Raw genomic sequence first — 15,461 nt, forward strand, 5'->3', positions numbered from 1 at the left:
CAATCACTTAAAGACTTAAATTGACGGTGGATGTAAAGAATATATTTTATTTTAATAATGTTTATTAAACATGCAAAAGTTGCACCATACTAATCAAATAAAAATTAACGCAAGTAGAAATGTAACTGTGATAGAAAATAGGGGAAAAGCTTCAGAAAGTATTGTAACCTACTGTACTTTTCACTCTTCAAATAAATGTCACATTATCATGGCAACTACAAACAAAAGATGAATTAGTCTCTGTTGTCTTCAACATTGTTGATGAGATTTTGGAGGGCATTATCCTTGTCATCCTGTTCATTTTGAGGAAAAACTGTTCCACAGGCCCCCTGAAAACATCTATTGGCATGTACTACAGTGTTCTGAACCATACTATAGTAAAGTACTTCTTCTGTGGCAATACTATTGTTGTTATGGTAACACAACAACTGTATTATATAAACAAATGACCCAATGCTGTAGTTTTTTACAAATATAGGGATACTACGATACACCACTTTACTGAAGTAAAACAAAAATTTTGATTACATTTTATGAGTTGAGTATAGTCAATACTAGAGTATGCTGAAGCATTCATTAACAAGGAGTTGTAAATGCTATAACATATACTAGGCTATACCTAATACATCAAAAACACTTTCAGAATTAATCTTAACCTTTTTAGTTTTTTGGTTATTGTTAATAAATAGTGTACCAATGTATAAATCATAACATTCTTAGGATAACTAGTTCAAAAGGAGGATCTCTGGAGAGCAAAAGCACAACAGGAAGAGGAAACACAAGGCACAAATTGTGAGTCCACATCATCTCACTGAGCGAGAGCAGAAAATTCACACTTGAGCAGCGTTTATTCGAGAGAGCGCTAGAACATTTGCTCGCAGGCAGCATATATTTTAAGTGCGCATAAAATGTTTTGTGGACAAACAGGAAATCGACGTGCGAGCAAAGAGATTTGCTTGCTCATATTACATGAGTGCGTTCTCGACTTGCAATACTGTGCTCACAACATTTGTCGTAAAATTATACCATATCTTTTAGCTCCCTCTGACGCGAGGTGATGTTGATGCGAGGAAATGTATGAAATGCACCAATCAAACCAGCCTGGTAAAAACCCACCAATGGCTCTATGTTACCCATTGGCCAACAATCTGCTTAGTGTTTTTCCGCCTTAAGATCATTTTATAAAATCAGTCAGCCCCCCTTGGCTGGACAAATTACTTGATTAGTCATCATTGCAACCCAACTTAAATGTTTCAAATGTGTAACTTCACGCGAGGGGTTTTTTGATTGAACTTTTTTTTATCCTGCCATTGGAGTTGTAAGCTAGACTCCAGCTGAGACCTTAATTTTCAGTGATTTGTTCATCACGTAGCCATCATTCGCTCTCTAACACCCTCTTACTTTACCCCCTAAGGTTCATGCCCAGGGTGGAGATTGTTCAAAAGCACAACACAGCTGCTCGACGCCTCTACATCCGCGGGCACAACGGCAAGATCTATCCGTACTTGGTGATGAATGACGCATGTTTGACAGAGTCCCGCAGAGAGGAACGTGTGCTGCAACTCTTGCGGCTACTCAACCCCTGCCTGGAGAAGAGAAAAGAGACCACCAAGAGGCATCTCTTTTTCACAGGTAATTCAGCAACAACACGGATCATCCACAAATCTTCCAGAAATGGCACTGACAGGATCTATTTATGTCAGTGGTTTGAACATGACCTACCAGTTGAATGAACAATGTGTTTTTTTGTTCATTTATTAAATAAATACTAAATCAAAATAAAATAGACATTAGAATGATTCAAATACATTCTGCTTTGTACACTTAAGCTTTCTGTGCAGAATGTTGCTGTTTGGACAAAAAAGTCTGCAAATTTACAGTCACTTTAAAGTGTATCTTCAACATGCACATCACTTTAAGCTGAAGTCAAATAATTATCACTCAAGGGTAAGTTGTGTTAATAGTGTGTTGTCACCATGACCAGGTGATGCTGATCTAGTATACTAGTAATATAGCCACAGCCGTATCACCCTGCAGCCCAAGACCTCACTGAAGCCAAGCAGGGCTGAGCCTGGTCAGTAACTGGATGTGAGACCACATGGGAAAACTAGGTTGCTGTTGGAATTCTTCCTCAAATCTTTACATGCACAGACATAACCAACCATTTGAATTTGTGATATTGCTTTTAACATACGATTGTGTATTTGACATTTGATGTGAACGAAAACTGCCTTTCGACAGCAGGATTTTAGTCTGTGATTTGTCTGTGCGCTTACAAGTATTTGTGGACTTCAAACACATGAAGATGTTTTATGTGTTTTTTTAGTATCTAAGGCACAACCCTATTTTATAAATAATGGGGTGGAGAGCAACAGCTCATTTGCATTTAAAAGTTCAAGACACCATAGAGTACTTTTTTTTGAGATTTTAAGATTTGTGTGTGTTGAGCATCAGTTAAGACAACATTAGCACCTGTTAGCTTTAATTGTGGAGAAAACTGGATAATTTCAAGCTTTTGGGAGCAAATTCCGTCTTCCGGGTTTAATAATTCTTGTTAGTTTCTCATTATTTTTCATAGCTGAGTTTTCTTATCCTATGATAACTCTGCTTCTTAATTATTCATTAGAGCAGTGGTTCTCAAATTGGGGGTCGCGACCCCTGCTGGGGTCGCAGAATAATTTCAAGGGGTCGCGAGAGTGATTTAAAAATTGTGTAATTTTCAGTGATTATAATAAATATTTTTCAGTATTACATGTGAAAGCTAAAATTTTCAGATTTTTAAAAAGATATCACTGATGAATTCATAAAGTATTTAGGACACATTCAGGCAGAATGCATCTTTGTACTTGGAACGCAGCGCTCAGTAACAGTTTAAAACTGTTGTCATGTCAACTTGCCGCAGTAAACAAAGCCCTCAACGCTTGCCCCGCCTTCGCGCTCTTCTTATTGGCCCACTGCTCTAAGAACTGAACACGAATGATTGGTTAAAATCAGTTGTCAATCACTCAGTCAACGCCTCCTGTCTTCAAATGACAGGAGCTACAACCGCGAAAATGTAAAGCGCTGAAGATGAGAATGAAAACAACACTGACAGATTTTGTCTTAGAAACACCTAAAGCTACAAATAATAGCACATCTGATTACTGATCATGTGGTGAATGTTAATCCACCATCTACACTTATTGAAGAGTGGATAAAAGACTTCTTATTGGCTATGTCCGCTATGAAAATAACTAAAGCGTGCACTGTAAAGTCTGTGGGACGGAATTTTCAGGTAACTGTTTGCCACATATTTTAAGCACGAGAGGTTCTGTTTAATCCTTCATTTAATCGCCAGATGCTGCAGCCAAACAAGTGGCAGCTATATGTAAAATATAACACCACGTACACCATCGCAAAAGGGCTGGCACTGACTAAGATTAAACTAATATTGCAGCTCGTGAAAAGACCGGTATTGCTATTAAATTGACATATGCAAATAATAAGGTAAATGTCAAAAGCATCTGTGCAATATCAGACACCACCCGCGAGAACACAGTTCAGTTATCGTTAACAGATTCATTCATGAATTCATGTCAAGCAGTGCGTGCAGGGCCACTGAGTGGTTCGTCCGTGATATCTTTTGGTCACTCAGTCATGTTATAAAAATGTATTGTCTTGTGATAACGGGATTTCCTTGAGACATATTTTCCTCACGCATGCATATTTTTTTTGCTTGTTAGTTTTGATTAGTGTTGATTTCAAATGCAATAAATCTGTTTATAAAACTTGTAGTAACAGTGCGATAATTGGTGGGAGCCACTAAATTTTGGCTGGTGCGCCTACATTTTAAAGTTAGGAGCACCAGTACTACCAAGCAAAAATGTTAATTTCGAGCCCTGTCATGTATAGTAAATATAGTTAAAATATTGTGAACAGCTTGAAAAAAGCTATTTTTATTGTTCGTATATGCTTTGGTAGTGGGGGGGTCGCGAGTTATTGACGATCTTACATTGGGGGTCGCTGGTTTAAAAGTTTGAGAACCACTGCATTAGAGCATGTGCTTTCCAAAAGCAAGGCAGGCCTGCCATACTGTGAGACTCAATGACTGGGTGAGTCCACGTCTGGACTTTCCACAGGTTGTACGTGTTTGTTTCTATGATCCAGGGGGTTTGTTTCCCCCTGCAATTCTGTCAAGGCCGATACAGCAAAGCTGTTAGTTTGCAGCAAGCATTTTTGTCGGGAGAACTGTATGAGAATTGGAGAATGACGGACTTTGTCTTTTATCAGTTGAGTTTGTTACCATTCAGACACATGACCTATATCCATGCTGCTTCAATCGCCTATGATTAAAATCATGGTTGGAATAGATAGGGCAAGAGACATGCTGCACTGCTATCCACTGTGTCTGCGTTCAGACCCGGGGATTGAGGAGGAGAGAAGTCTTCCTCATTTATAGTGTTTATATAAACACGATTATCTTTATGATGATATAACAAATTGTGGTTATGAGTATTTGAAATTACGAATAACTTGTGTAGCAGGGCATTAAATTGCTTATTGTTTATTCCTGTGCATTTTAATTTTGTTAAAACTTTGATAAAATCATGGGTCTCACGGTTTGTGTCTCATTTTGTGAGCCAACTGACAACAGTTGTTTGCTCCCCTCTTTTTCCCTTACTCTGCTGGCCACGCCCACTCCTCCCTCTGCTCGCAGTGCTCCACGCCCACCATAAAGCATTTTTTGAAAAAATTCTGAGGTAGACTTGAACCGAAAGAGGGGGGTTTCATGGCCCTTTAAAGAGACGTAAAAGAAAACAGCACATTTTTACTTCTACCCAAAAGAAGCCTATAATGAATATGGTATAAATTAAGTATTTTAAACGGACACATTCTTGTGACACTGACGTTAAACTGTATTTTGTAAATGACCCCTTTAAAAATATATCAGTTTTACAATGAACTCTTTCCTCTAGTTAGGTCTAATTTAAATTGTGGCATGCATGCATTCTGATCTGCCCCATTTGAATGCTGTCCATTTGCTCTCAATGCTGGACTCAATGGCCTAGTTGCTCTCAGACAGATTGGGGGAGATGGAGAATAGAAGAATAGAGAGTGAAGCAAGATTGAGGTGAAAAGTACCAAAAAGATGTGCATGGTAACAGTAGAAGAAAGAATGTGGACTGGAGCAGAATGAATAAAATAAGGTTGCTCTTCTCCCTGTGGAGGCTGGGGGAGGAAGATCTAAATTGTATTTTCTGTGATAGACACATTAAAGTTCAGAGGTCAACGGTGCCACCTTTAAGCTTTAAATGAAAAATTATGGCTTGTTTTTCGTCCCCTTCTGAACTGCAAAGATAACAGTTTGAGTTTATGCTGCAGTGGAATTAATAATCATTAAATATTTAGGTTAAAGTACGCCAGGCTTATTAATATGCAAATTCTCTTTTTATCATGCATTAATGCCTCTTACTAAAATTATTTATTAGATGTGTATGGATGTTCCCAGTGGTCGTGTGACATGCTTTTCTTCTTACTCCACAAAGCCTTTTTTTTTTTCAGGCTCTCAATTTGTCTTATTTAAAAATGATATGACTTTTTTTTATAGGTTGTTAATGGAGCTATTGTATAAACAATCTGTGAAAACATTTAGAGGTATTTAGGTTGTCTATCAGGTTAACAGTCCTTTTTCAAAGCCAAGTAGAATCCATTAGATGCTATTTAAGAATAGCTGCTGAAAGTTTATAGCCGGTGGGATTTTGAATTGCATCATATACCAGTGAAGTACATCCTCCTAAAATCTGTTCTCTTCTCAGTCCCAAGGGTGGTGGCGGTGTCTCCTCAAATGCGGTTAGTAGAGGACAATCCATCGTCTCTGTCTCTGGTGGAAATCTACAAGCAGCGCTGTGCTAAGAAGGGCATTGAGCACGACAACCCCATTTCCCGCTATTATGACCGGCTTGCCACTGTTCAGGCGAGAGGAACACAGGCCAGCCATCAGGTATACCATATAATGATGATTATTTTAAAAAGGTTGTAAGATGAGTACACTCAAAAAATTATTTACCGTTTGTTCAAACTGCTTGCATAAAATAAGCTGAAACAACACAATTCTTAAGGTTTATTTTGCAACAATTTAATTGTTTTATGTTCAATCCACTTAAAATTGTTAACTTGTTAACTTAATTCCTTCATGGTGTCCCAACACACATCAATGGTGTGGAACCCAGCTTTGTTTTTTACAGTGTATATTTTAACACTATAACTACAGGGGTCATTGTACACCTAAAATATCATGTTTTTGCTGTTTACAACAGGCTGAAAAAATTATTTTACTATATTATGCCACTGTGTTGAAGTGTCAGTTCACCCAAAGCTAGGGTGAGTTAACCCTTTAACAAGGAAGTTTCCTGAAACGATTTTATCTAGTCATCAACTCTATTTTTATCTTGTTATTTTATGTTCGAGGCTTTTTTTTTTAAAGCAGGCTACACTAATCACTTTTCTGGTACAATCACCTAAGCTAAACAATTCTGCACTGACAACAGGAATTTGAAGCAAGGTAAATAATATATCAAAAATAATATTAAATCATTGCATTAGAAGCAGGCAGACTACAATATATAGCAACACTACAGCTCACAAAATGTTCCAATGCAAGTAAGCTAAACATCTAAATGTGATTGCTGTGTTTTGGAGGCTCTGGATCACTGTCAGATGCTGTGGAGACTCAGGATTCATTCAGATTCTCTTTCACTCATGGCATTTAGTGCTTCTAATATCTTTTTGACATCCAAAAATAATCGGAATAATCACGGTATCACAGTTATCATGATTATTATGCATTCATTAATTTCAAAAGACTACTAGTTTAGAAAATCACATGAAAACATATATTTTAAAGTGTTATCTATTGCTGCTCAGTAACTAATTAATACAGCATAAAATAGTATTAAAAAACAAACAATAGTCTATTTCTCTTTAGACCTAAAAATAAGTGATTAAACGTTTTTGCCATTTAAACCTAAGTAATAATTTTACACTGAAGATAAATGACAGAACAATGAATAAATGTAAATAAAATATGAATAAAATAGAATTTGTCTAATATAAATTTGAGATACATATTAGCTAAGTATTTCCCTTTTAATGTACATGAACAAATGTAGTCATAGGCTTCTGAATCTCTGTCTGAAGGGCACTGTTGATCAACTTTATTATGAACTTGTTTGGTATTTTTCGTTTTGTATTTTTTTCTTCTTTTTTTCTTTGGAGTAAAAATGTGTGACTCGTGACTCGCGATGCACATGTGCCATTCTTCCAATAGGTGCGTCTGGAAAGTGTAAGCGCGTCGTGCCACATGCGCATTGCATGCATGTCATTCCAAAAATGCACACAAGAAAAGAAATAAAGAACTTGCGCACGCAAAAGATGAGGCATGTGAATGGCCCTTAGTTTATAACCTCAGCCATAGTTAATCCAGTGTGCATGCAAGAGAAAAAAAAACTGCGACAGGTAAAATTACTCAGGTGTAGTTTTATTGTTAATAACGATGGACATTTCTGAGTCATATTTAATGTCAAGATTTTTTTTTTCAAATTTTTATTTTTTAAAGGTGCATTATTATGTGGATTAGGGCTGCACAATACTGGAATTGGGTACAGATCAATACTGAAATTGAAAAAGAAAATGTGCATTTCCCACTAACATTTGAACATTGATTCATTAGCAGATCGCTCGTATGTCAGCTTATAGACAAATTAGCTGATCGATGTGACTTTAAAACACTGTATGTGTAATTACACTCAGTAAACAGTGTTAAGTTCCTAATGGGGATGCATTATCTAAATAGAACATTTTCTGAAGAATCAGTCATACTTTTTGGGAGAAAAACAAAATTTACAATGATTGTAAATTTTTTTTCTTCTTTTCAACCATTTTTCTGTGTTTTAAGGTCCTGCGTGACATTCTGAAGGAGGTTCAGGGTAACATGGTTCCACGCAGCATGTTGAAGGAATGGGCGCTGCACACTTTCCCCAATGCCACAGACTACTGGACCTTCCGAAAAATGTTCACCATCCAGCTTGCTCTAATCGGCCTAGCGGAGTTCATGCTGCATCTGAACCGCCTAAACCCAGAGATGCTGCAGATTGCACAGGTACATCAAGAAACTTATCTTGTACCTGACACTAGCTCTCGTTCCTCAAATTATATACATGTCCAATAAGTCCAAGGATATTTGGTGGATCAGTTTTTGTCAGCTATTTTACAGCTCTCCTTATGATTGTTTGTTCTTTGTTGTACAGTTTCGTGCGAGTACTGCTCCATAGAGTAAATTTGAAAGTCTTTTATTAAAAATGATCCACAAACAATCACCTCATCCTAGGATTGTTATCTGCCATTATCCGACAGGCAGAGGAATTGGTGGCTAAGTGGGTATAGTAAGCCCCCTTGCTGCCGGTTCCACTCTACAGATCTCATTAGGCACTGGGAGATTCACAACGGCAGGCAGAGCAGACAAGCAGAGATGTGCCGTCTTTGTCTCTCCCTCTCTCTCTCTCAATAACACACACACACACAAACCCTTATCACTTCTGGAGTAGAAATCCTTTGACTTGAGATATTGAGTTTGATCCTGTGCATGCTCTAAAAACTGAGCTGAAGTCATCTTTTAATACTTTCCTATTGCTCGTAGATATTTTGATTGACATTTTATCATTATTAAAATCATCAATTCACACGATTTTATATATGTATACTTAGATCTCTTGAGCATGTTATCTTTAGAACACTCGAATCATGATGACCACGCTCTACATCAAGGGCATCAGAAGGCAGATGGAGAATTATATTTGTTCATATGCTGAAATGCTGACGCAGACCACAGTGGGTGTAGGATCAATACATCCACACATTTTTGTGGTTGGATGTCTACATCGCTATCCAGTATTTCCAGAGTGCTATAGATTAGCTGTTGTCTGATGTTGGTCCCATATGAGTAAAAAAAAAAAAGCTTCTTTCCTAAATTTGATTTTGCTTTGTTTTTCTGGATGGACGCCAGTAGCTTGGTCAGGGTATCTGCTGGGTCTTAAAAAGTCTTAAATCTACTGAAATATTGTGTTGTAGGTCTCAAATCTTTTTTAACAGGTCTTAATCTTCCTTTGTTTATGTATAGCTAACCATTCTGGCCATTAACACCCATACAATCACCAGCAATCCCAATATCAATAAAACTTTTCACTTTTTATTTAAAATAGCATTTAATTTCCTTACGGTAACATTTTTTAAAAAAGTTCTCCATTTATTTACTGCTGAGGATACTGACCTGACCTATATTTTTATTATTATTAAATTATAATCGTTTTTTGATAGGTCAAGTGAAAATCTTTTCCAACTGGGATATTCGAAAAAACCTCCTTAGCATTTAGCTCTAAATAAGTCTAAAATTTCATTTATTATGATCTTAAAAATGTCCTAAGTCTTAAATTTAACTGCAGTAACCCTCTTGGTGCTAATATTTGCTCTCTGAAAGATTCTAATTTCTCTGATGCTGATATTAATTATTTAAAAGTGCCATAGAATAAAAATCTGGATATTTCTAGCCATGGCTGAATAATAAGTACATGGAAATGACATGCCATGAGCCTCAAACAGGATTGTTTTCATGTAAATCCCATGAGTGTAAAATCCCAGTGAAAAACAGGCCAATCGGAACAAAACACAGACGTGTTATGTTGCCCTCGGGATCATTAATATGCATGCCCCAGGCTGACTGGCCATAATGTTTCCTAGTTTCATCCTGAAAATAAGGTATATAAACTCTGTTTAAAGGTCTCTTTTGTTTGTTTAACATGAATGTAGTGAAATTTGGGTCACACTTTATTTTGATCGTCCGTTTGTTATACATGCCAACTAATTCTCATTAGAGTATAAAAAGACTGTTGGGGTTAGGGATAGTGCAAATTGACAAGTACATGTACTCGCAAAGTTTCTTATAGTCAGTTAAATGTCTGTTGAAGGCAAAGTATCAGCAGATATTAAGCAGACAGTCTACTAAAACCAAAGTCCCTTTAAGGCAAGTCATTTCACTTGACGGCCATCTTTGAAACGCCTCTTAGGCAGTATGCGCGGGCATTCTGTTGAATGGGGAAACATCAATTTCTCCATAACTACTTGCCAAGCTTACGATTACATTTCATATTATGAATAACTAATAAAATTAAACAATAACTGTCTATTTAGTTTCATTTCTAAATGTTCGTATCACACAAAATCTGCAGAAATTCACGTCTGGTTCTAGCCCCTCCCTTAGAGAATTGTCATTCTGCAGCAATCGCTGATTGGCTCTTGTACTAGAAGGCGGGCTTTATTTGCCATATAGCGATTGCTAAATGGCTCCTGTACTGGAAGGCGGGGCTTCTTTCACCACATTGACAGTTACACTTTTCCCCCTTCAAAGGTATACAAGTGACGTGTCTTGTGTATTCTATAGTCTTTGCTTACTCAATACTCAAAAGGACCATCAAAATAAAGTGTAACCAAAATTTGCTTGCACCTCATCCTGATTTATCATTTTCCCCAACAGGACACTGGAAAACTCAATGTATCATACTTCCGCTTCGATATTAATGATGCTACTGGTGATCTGGATGCCAACCGGCCAGTTCCCTTTAGGCTGACGCCCAACATCTCTGAGTTCCTGACCACCATTGGCGTATCTGGACCCCTTACAGCTTCAATGATAGCAGTAGCACGCTGCTTTGCTCAGCCAAACTTCAAGGTACACTTTACAGGGAGCAAGAATCATGACAGATGAGGCTACACACTTTCAGTCTCCAGGGCTCTTGACCCACTCTCAATTTGTGTCTCCCCTCAATCAGGTTGATGGCATTTTGAAAGCAGTCCTGCGGGATGAAATCATCGCTTGGCATAAGAAGACGCAGGAGGACACCTCCATGCCTCTGTCCCCAGCTGGACAACCTGAGAACATGGACAGCCAGCAACTGGTGTCTCTGGTCCAGAAAGCAGTGACGGCCATCATGACCCGCCTACACAACTTAGCGCAGTTTGAGGGAGGCGAGAGTAAAGTAAACACGCTAGTAGCAGCTGCCAACAGCCTGGACAACCTGTGCCGCATGGACCCTGCCTGGCACCCTTGGTTGTAGACAGGTTTGTAAAGAGACAGACTTCAGAGCAATGCAATACTGTGAATGTCAATGAGTTTTTCCCACATGTTTTCTTTCTTCTTCTTTTAAAGAAATATCTTGGTTGCTAAAAATAATGTGCAGGCTGTAATTTATATATAAAAAAGAACATGATAATACTCAAGATCTTTAGCGATCACAGGTAAGCAATGCACATGCAGCAATTAAAAGCGGCTTTGTTTGGTCGGACAGATGCTATTGTTAAACCGATGAGCTTAGTAAGGTGCTTTTGTTGATATTGTCGTGATTGTCAGCAAAGAAATGTGACGGTACCTTTAGGAATACACTGTTTTCGCAGCCTTTTCTCTGCTTCACACTGGAAGAGGGTGCAGCAGATATCATAGCAGATTTTATGCAATCCCCATCAATCCCCGTTTCTCTGTGACTGACGGCAGCCTTTTAGATTTAGTAGTCTAATTTACATGAATCAGCGCTCATCAATGTGCAGCATGTTATTATTTGTCAGTGTGTCATTATTTAAAGAGATCTGTGGGCATTTTTTACCTTGTACACCATGTAAAAATGACATTGCATCCCTTAATTGCTGTGTACCTTTTTACAGTTTGTGCAATTTAAAGCCATCATGTGTTACTGTCGAACATTGAAACATAGGTTTGTTTTGCAAAATACTCTGGAAAGGCAAAAACCCATGAGCCTTAAGACTGGGGGAGCTCTCTACTTAGGACATTTTTAGTTAATCATAGCGCAGATGATTTATTTATGTTGTAACAGCTCAAGGATTTTGAGCTTTGTGTTTTTAGGAGTGTCCCAAAGCATTTGTATCCCACTGGTACACCTAAAGGCATTTTTGTATACATTCCCCTGTTTTGTAAAGGTACAGAATATTGTGCCAACATATGAATAGTTACCTCTGCAGTGTAAATATGCATTTTGTTTTAATAAAATGCTCTTTTTCAAGAAAAAATACGTTTCCTCTCAAGAACTGCACCCTAGCTGTGCTGTGTGTGGATTTATAACCGACCGCATGATTAAGTGTAACGTGTGTCTTTGCGGGTGGTTGATTGAAGGACTCTTTCAGGAAGAATAACCTTGTCTCTCACTGATTGTCTGAAGTACAGGAGAGGACCTGAGTGAAAGCATCCCATGCAGTTGTTTGGGTCAGGTCAGATCTCGATCTGCTTTTCCTTTTTTATTACATCCCGTCAGTATATCTCACTGAGCGCAGTTGTCTCTGAGTTACACATGCTGTCAGCATTGGCTTCAATCCCATAAAGCATCGCTTCACCCCATACTCTTGCACAGCACAGGTGCTTATCCTTCTTCCTCTGATCTCGCTCCAGCCCCTTTCTAACATCAGTCAGGGACCATACGCTCCCACCTTTGTCCTCCTTTTGCCACCAAACGGTCCTGGGGGCTGATGTACAACTGCAGTGTCTGAACATGAAAGAGCTGCGATATTTAACTCTGCATGCGAGAGATGTGTCAGGTCCTCACTGTGGCTGGGATGCCTCTTGCCGCATTGCCCCTTGATGTCTAGACTGATAGGAGGAGGAGGATGTGGGCAAACTGATTGATGGAGCCCCTCGGGGAGAGCTGTGATTGGCAGACACATGGAGGACAAACAAACACCACCGTCTCTACTGCCAGCACAATGATGGAGACGGAAATCTTCCTTGATGACCATGTCTATCGGTTAAAATCCAGACTGACATTTTTGAGCAAAGTTGTACGAGCGTTCTTGCATTCAGAGGATGAGTTCTGAATCCTTCTAAACATTGTGCTGTTTTAGCAGTGAAACCGAGGAATGATGTGTGTAGGGCTTTGATAGTAATCAATACTGAATATTCAAAGCTTAGGAGGGAGGGATCAGCATATTCTTCACTCCAATAAAGGCAGCAATCCGCCTGTCTCTTTGGATTTTTATGATGTCAAGAACTGTTCATCAAATCAACTTTTATACCTAGAGATGTGTGGATCAGCTCAAATGTCACCTGCTTCTGCTGCTTCAAACCAATCATCCACACGCCATGTACCCACATCTCTAATTTTCTCTGATATCTGCATGCACAATTTTTTTTAAAATGAGAGTCTTCACATTTGTGTCTGTCAGATATTAAGAAAAAAACACATTTATATTTTAGAGAAAGTAGTTAAATGTGCTGTATGTAGGTTTTTGACTCTTCTAAAGCATAAAATACCATAATATGTTTGCAGATATTTAAGAAACATGCTAAGTGAACATACTTGTTTATCTGAAAAAAACAATGCTGAAGTCAGATATTCTGCTTTGAAAATACCCGTTTCGTGCCGGAACGTTGTCTGTTGTCTTTGTTTTGACTGTTTTAACCCGCCCAATGCCAATTTAGCCAATTATATTTCAGCACCCCGAGCTGCCTTGGTGGAAAACAGTGTATTTCATTTATTCACAAAGGCACTGAAAGTATGCGTCCTTGACCGAAATCCAGTAGCAGACTCTCAAATGAGACGCAGATTCAGAGTTCCACATGAGGTTATTAATTAGCAAGTAATATAAACATTACGAGCGTAAACAAAACACCACAGAAATTGAAATACAGCCATTCAGAAGCACATAATATGCACTCACCAAATGGTAAGGTTTATAGTCTAACTAATGAATATTAAACCTCTTTAACTTTATTAAGTGTACATGCTGAATCACTGATATGTGTTGGTTTTGAGTCACACTTTTAAAGTTCAATTTCAAACAGTTTATTTTCTTTTCTTTTTGTCATTGTCATTGTTTTTATGTTATTTTGAACTTTTATACCCCACACAACATGAAATTCACAATACAATATCAACATTCAGGAAAATAATGTAAACAAATTATAATAAAAATAATAGCAAAACAAAAACTATAACAAATATAAAATAATACAATACAAGAGACAGTCAAAATGACAACCCTTCAATTTTTTTTATGTGCTCTCCAAATACTGCAAAAAGCTACCCCATTTCTGAATAAAAGTATGGGTGGAGTCCTGAAGTCTTGCCAACATACGTTAGTTAATTTTATTTTCAAGATCTAAGGTGAACTATCTGCTGCTGCTTTCAGTAGTATGGCAATAAATGTCATTTAAAATGGCATCCAATTCACACTCACATTGTTAGCATTCAAAACTGAATAAAGCACATGAGGTGTACCTGAGGTAATCATTGTCAGTTTATCCTGTTGTTCAGCTGCAAGAAATAGAAGCTGTTTCTAATGTCAATTCGAGGTGTTTTTTTTTAATTGCTTTATAGCAATTTATTTAGTTTTACATTTAGAGCTGATTTTCTTTATTATAGCCTAGGCCTGTTACACAAATCCTCATACACAAATTGTACTAAAGCTGGTACTTTATTTGTATCTCAAAAGTCCATATTAATAAATGCTCTCTTTGACGTTGGATGGAACAAAAAACCCCTTTCATTTGGAAAATATTGCTTTTATGGTGTGTCATTGCTAATTTATAGAGCAGGACTTAAATCAGCCTTTAGGCTCGATCGTCAGACTCACTCCTTGGTCCTCAATCTGGCAACCTGCGCTTGCATTTATTTTGATCCAGGAATGCAATACCTAGTTCAACCACTGGGTGTCAAACTTGCATACTTACATGATCAAGTTCACCTATGACCAGAGTTGGGTGTAACAAGTTTCACAATAGTGCGTTACTGTATTCTAATTATATATTTGGGGAAAGCAGTAACGTAATGAATTGCGTTTTAAATTTATGTAATTTGATAACACTTACTAAAGGCAATGTAATTGCATACTGTTACAAATATAGTTTTTTAAAGAAAAAAATCTTTTAAATCACGTTTTCCATTGCAATGTCAGTTAATAGGCATGCACCTTTAAATTGCTAGAGAACGCAAGCTGAAGTAGTTGCTGTTGAGAGTGGTCGCTTCTTCAAGTGGAAATACAGACATCTCTTTGATTTCATTGAGCGTAAAAACAAAAATATTACTGGGAAATGCAGTTTATGTCAAACATGTTCAAACACTTGAATAGAAAGCATTCTATGACATCACTCGTCACCAAGGAGAACACCAGCGCCCGAAAACACGCCGATTCAACTGGATTGGAAAATTGTATTTATGTGCACGTTTGGAAGTGAAGGTATCTTCTGAATGTGAAGAGAAGCAAGAGAAGCAACAGAAGCGTAGCTGCTTAAGGGGCGTTCACATATCGCATCTTTTGCACGCAAGTTCGTTATTTCCGATGGAGGTGCATTGCTTGCGCACACATATTCAGAGCGCATATTGCAACAAGTGAATGAGAGAAGTTTACATTTTGGCAATTGTATCACAATT

At 37.8% G+C, this 15,461-nt stretch overlaps 1 protein-coding gene across 2 annotated transcripts in view; it reads left to right on the top strand.

Annotated features, from left to right (window-relative positions):
* Window positions 1–12,111, top strand: part of trrap (transformation/transcription domain-associated protein) — a 185,343-nt gene extending 173,232 nt beyond the window's left edge. For both annotated transcript variants that reach the window (XM_056469966.1, XM_056469967.1), the window contains exons 67-71: window positions 1,415–1,632; window positions 5,796–5,980; window positions 7,934–8,137; window positions 10,565–10,759; window positions 10,860–12,111. In XM_056469966.1, coding sequence (XP_056325941.1) covers window positions 1,415–1,632; window positions 5,796–5,980; window positions 7,934–8,137; window positions 10,565–10,759; window positions 10,860–11,144 — 1,087 coding nt within the window. In that variant the 3' untranslated portion in view covers window positions 11,145–12,111. The remainder of the gene's footprint in view (window positions 1–1,414; window positions 1,633–5,795; window positions 5,981–7,933; window positions 8,138–10,564; window positions 10,760–10,859) is intronic.
* The last annotated feature ends 3,350 nt before the right edge of the window (window positions 12,112–15,461 follow it).

The sequence above is a fragment of the Danio aesculapii genome, chromosome 12 (genome assembly GCF_903798145.1).
Source record: "Danio aesculapii chromosome 12, fDanAes4.1, whole genome shotgun sequence".
Taxonomy (NCBI): domain Eukaryota; kingdom Metazoa; phylum Chordata; class Actinopteri; order Cypriniformes; family Danionidae; genus Danio; species Danio aesculapii.